Source organism: Capsicum annuum, chromosome 5, assembly GCF_002878395.1.
Source record: "Capsicum annuum cultivar UCD-10X-F1 chromosome 5, UCD10Xv1.1, whole genome shotgun sequence".
Classification (NCBI taxonomy): Eukaryota; Viridiplantae; Streptophyta; class Magnoliopsida; order Solanales; family Solanaceae; genus Capsicum; species Capsicum annuum.
In genome coordinates this window covers 25,975,514-25,980,438 of record NC_061115.1, presented here as the reverse complement: position 1 = coordinate 25,980,438, position 4,925 = coordinate 25,975,514, and the positions used below count along the sequence as shown (strand labels likewise).

Sequence of the window (4,925 nt, the reverse complement as noted above, 5' to 3'; positions counted from 1 at the left end):
ACATCTGCAACTGATATGCAGCTAACTCAGCACTCTCAACAGTAGTCACCCCCATGATATCTATCATTTTCTAAATTTGATCAATGAATTCTTGAGGGTCTTCATCTGTCTTAGACCCAAAGAATGATGAAGGGTTCATTCGGGTGAAGTCCCGAATCCTAGCTGCAGCTGAATTAGCCACTGGGTTGGCTGAAATGATAGCTGGTTGTTCATTCTGAGCAGCAACTGACTGAGAAAGAGTGGTGAATGTGGTCTTGAATTCCGTATGAGAAACATGATCGCCCAAAGGTTCTTTGGGCTGAGGGGCTGATTGATTTCTTCTCTTGGGAGGCATATTTTGAAATAAAGAGAAGAGGCGGATTAGACTGAGATTGACTTGAGATTATGCTCACTGGTACGACATGAACACTAAAAAAAGGAAAACTATTCCTAAAACATCATATAGCTCCCTGCACATAAATGTGGCGCGCAACACACCCATGTACGAGACTCTACTAGATGCGGCTTTCAGACTTCCTAGAACTCTATTGAACCTTAGGCTCTGATACAAAGTTTATAAAGCCCCAATTTTCTAAACCGGAATGCTACACGGTGCTCATGACCCCAAAGAACCACAAGCTAATCCATGAATGATATCTGTACCTGTACACGGCATAATATACGTATATAAATATAGAAACATGTACTAAAAGGCCATAAGTTTCAATACTGCATAACTGAATAATGATAACGTCTGAATAAAGTGGTATCACAATACCAAAACAAAACTGAAATACTGAAATCTAAATCAAATCAGAACTAAATTTGAAAGCCTCTAAGTACTGTCTGAAATAAGGAGTTGAAGGAATAGGTCTCCAACTAACTTCATAAACTGAAAGCTAACTGAAATAATAAATAAAGTCAAATCATATCGTCCTCGAATGAAGAGGACTCACTGCAACTCTGAGTACTGAAATGCTACTGCTACTGCTGATCTGGAACTCGTGTCACTGAACCTATAGTGTAAAATAAAAAAGAAACACCATAGCTCAAATACGTCAGTACGTTGGAATGTACTGAGTATGCAAGTGAGGAAGGCTAAATGCATGGGATTCATATGCATAAACAATAATAATAGCAGACTAACTACCATGAGCGTGAGAAAATATGATTACTAAATCTGACTACTGATAACATGACATATTGATACTGATATAGCTGATAACATGAGTGGCGGTATCTGACAGTCTTGAATCTAAGAAAACTATCTGAGTTCTGTGTTGTATCTAATTTGACTGTATCTGACAGTCCTAAAATTTGAAGAACTATCTGAGTTCTTTTACTGATACTGATACTGATACTGAAACTGTGGGAAGTAGTTATTTAACTGACATGCCATATGGATGCTATAATAGCTGAGCTGGGGTCCAATATCTGCCCTGATTAGAAGGGTGTCAATACCGTGCCACTAGTAAAGATAAGTTGTGGGTAACCCTCATCTAACAGTGTCCCCAAAAGAGAACGGCAAGGCCCTCATCTGACAGTGCTTATCCACCTCATCAACCCTCATCTGACATTGTTGATGTCTCAACCTATGCTGGATATATAGTTCTGGAACGCAAAGATGACTGCTAAAAATCACACCCTCATCTAACAGTGTGTGTTCCCATCCTCGGGTTCACTCGGTGCTAACTCCTACTCCCATCTGAAGAGACTAAACATGATTAACTGACTATACATGAACTGAGTTTACTGAATTCTGTTGACTGATGAAATACTATTGATATCTAATAGCTAACTGAGATCATGAGATTTCTGAGATTTCCTGAGTCACATGACTGACTGGATTTATGGAACATGGCTTGACTGAAGATATCGTGAAAACATGGCATGGGCTCTAGGCACACAGTTATATTTTTTGGGTACAAGTACCCCCAGGACTCGATGGAAAGAAACAGACACAACCATGACACTTCTTGATCATAGGAGTATAGTTCATAATTCATAATGCTATAAAAAGGGGGATTTCATGCTTCACATAGTTATCATATTCTTGATCATGGAAAGGAATGCATGTAACATGTACATACTTTCATGAGTTCAATATCATGAACATTGCATAATACAACAATCAATACACAACAATAGCATGGAATTTGTCTTGAATCATGAGGGGTAGCATGGACTTGTCATTTGGGCACTACTAAGTCATAAAAACATGATTCCTATCATTTTAAGCATTCTATCGAATACCTTACATGCACAACTTTGAGCATAGGTGTCTTTTATCAATTTAACAATCTAAAACTACCCAAATCCATAGGTTTTCAATCAACAAACTCACATACTTCATAAAAAGTCATCAAGACACCATCTTGAAACATAAATGACAATTATCAACATGAACATGATCGAATCACAACAAGTAAATCACAATATGTTATTTAAAACATGATTCTTGGACTCCACGGATGAAAGGAATCCGTGGATGAACACTAAGCATACCTTAGTTCGTGATTTCGTGAAGATTGATGGTGAAATTTCCTTGAAATTGAATCTTCTATGAAAACCCTAGGTCTTGTTCTTGAGAGTTTTTGAGAGTACTTGAGTATAAGTTGCTGAATTATGGTCAAATCTTATGTTATACGGCTTATATAGGGTGAAAAAATTAACCCTTTTAATCCTAGGACACGTCTTTAAATTTCTAAGAAAATTTTTCGATTTTCATCCTTGGCGCGACGCGCCACCATTGCACCAAGTCACTGGAAAATGACAAATGCGAAATTGCACGATGGCGCGACATGGAGCCATCACGTTGCCACCTTGTCTGCGACCTGGAATTTTGGCATGACGCACCACTATCGCGGAGCAACACTGGAAATTGACAATTGTCATTTGAGCTGTCTTCGCGATGCGCTGAAGGCTCAAGTGATACACTGTCTCACTAAAAAGTCCCTAACTCTTCGTCCGGGTGTTGAATTTGGGCGAAGTATATATCAATGGAAAGCTTATTGAATTTTCCACATGACAAAAAGTGAAAATCTGAAAATTACCCATGAAAAAATCATCATTCACTTTAGAAACTAATACTAGGTATTCTTGGGACGAAATTAGCTTGGAAAAATTCGGGCTATTACATAAAGCTAGACGAGAATGTGTATAGTTGAAGTCCAAGATACATCTCATTTGAGAAAAATGTGGTTTGAAATGTGATAATGTACCCACAATTTTGTATAGATATAATGCAGCATGTATAGCACATCTTAATGGAGGATTCATAAAAGGAGATAGAACGAAGCACACTTCATCAAAGTTTTTCTATATACACGAGCTACAAAAGAATGGTGATATTAACATGCAACAAATTCGTTCAAGTGACAATGTGGCTAATTTATTCACCAAATCTTCTCCAATTGTAACTTTCAAGAAGATACTGCACAAGATCGGAATGCAAAGATTCAAGGTTGTTCTCATTAGGGGAAGTTGATACGCGTTTTACTCTTTTTCTCTTACGAGGTTTTGTCCTACTGGATTTTCCTTGTAAGGCTTTTAATGAGGCAGGCTATATGCGTATTATTAGAGATGTGTACTCTTTTTCCTAGATTTTTTTTCTGATTGAGTTTTTTCTAGTAAGATTTTAACGAGACACATTATCTATCTAAACATCCAAGAGGGAGTGTTATAAATGTATTTTCATTACAGTGAATGTCTATCATAAGATCTAGTTGATATCTATCAAGATTGAAGTATCTATCTTTTAATCAGAAACTAGGATTATTTTCCCCTATAAATAGAGGAGTTTTGTCCATTGTATTCTCAATATAATGATCTCTCATCCTCAAGAGAAATAAAGAAGTCCCCCTCTTCTCTTTATTTATAATTCTTGTTGTTCTTAATTTATATTTCAAAACTATTAGTCGATTTTCAATACAAATAGATGGAGGTTATAATATCTTAAAGTTAGGTAAAAGAATAAAGGAAAAAGAAGATATAGTTTAACGAGGTGTTTGCTGGCTGAAGGTGATCACTTGGAAGCGGCAAAGAGGGCAAGAGTTGTGGAGTGAAAGCCAGTTGGTAAGACAATGTGAATGGAATACATGGCCACAAGCGACTTGTTTGGCCCCAACTGTCGATTCGAAACCTTCCATGCATACCGTACAAACAGTACTACCGACCACTTCAACTGTAGACATTTCACGAACAATTTGGGTGAAAGAAACATCCATCGACGTAATTGGTTCCCTGTGGCTTCCATTATTACAGACACAAATTTCAGGCTCTGGCATCGTCAAAGCCATGTCGAGGTCGAAAATTGGTTCATCCAACGACATCAAGCTTGACATTTTTCTTGTGTAGTAATGCTTAATATTAATAGTATACTACTCCTATTTGAATAGCTCTTGCACCAATATATATAGTACCCATATCTCCCCCAAAGCATATCACGCGGTTTCCTGGATAAGGTTGGTGGGGTTCGAGGATGCAACCTATGTTCCTTTGTTTACTTTTTTTGTTTCCTTTTTGATACATATTATTTCCTCTGTATTCAAATTTAACAATACAAGAATACATTTACGTATTCATTACCTACTCATTTTGTTTTAATTTGTTTATTTGAATTTTAACTTGATACAATGTTTAAGTAACTAAAGTAGACTATTCATTAATCAATCTGAAATTAAAAAATATATAAAATGTCAAAATATCATTTAATTTTGTGCTGTTAAACTTGTCAAGTAGGAAGATAGATTTAAAGAGTTGTCAAAAAAGAAATTAGAGACATTCTTTTTTAAATAGACTAAAAAGAAAAGTAAGACAAAAAAAAAAAAAACAATTATTAATTGATTACTATATAATTTTTAGAATTGAAATTTACTTCGAAAGAAATTTCTCGATACAAATTTTAGTTTAGTCCGACTACAACGAACATTAATTAATTGTAAAAT

The 4,925-nt window shown here is 36.0% G+C and overlaps 1 protein-coding gene across 1 annotated transcript; it reads right to left on the bottom strand.

The window, feature by feature from the left end:
* Nucleotides 1–3,974: 3,974 nt before the first annotated feature.
* On the bottom strand, nt 3,975–4,322 carry LOC107871680 (E3 ubiquitin-protein ligase SIRP1). The gene has a single exon (XM_016718587.1). The coding sequence runs from the start codon at nt 4,320–4,322 to the stop codon at nt 3,975–3,977; it is 348 nt and encodes a 115-aa protein (XP_016574073.1).
* Between the last annotated feature and the right edge of the window lie 603 nt (nt 4,323–4,925).

Bases quoted from the DNA above. Each gene is read 5' to 3' on its own strand.
- LOC107871680 (XM_016718587.1), bottom strand. From the start codon at position 4,322: ATGTCAAGCTTGATGTCGTTGGATGAACCAATTTTCGACCTCGACATG.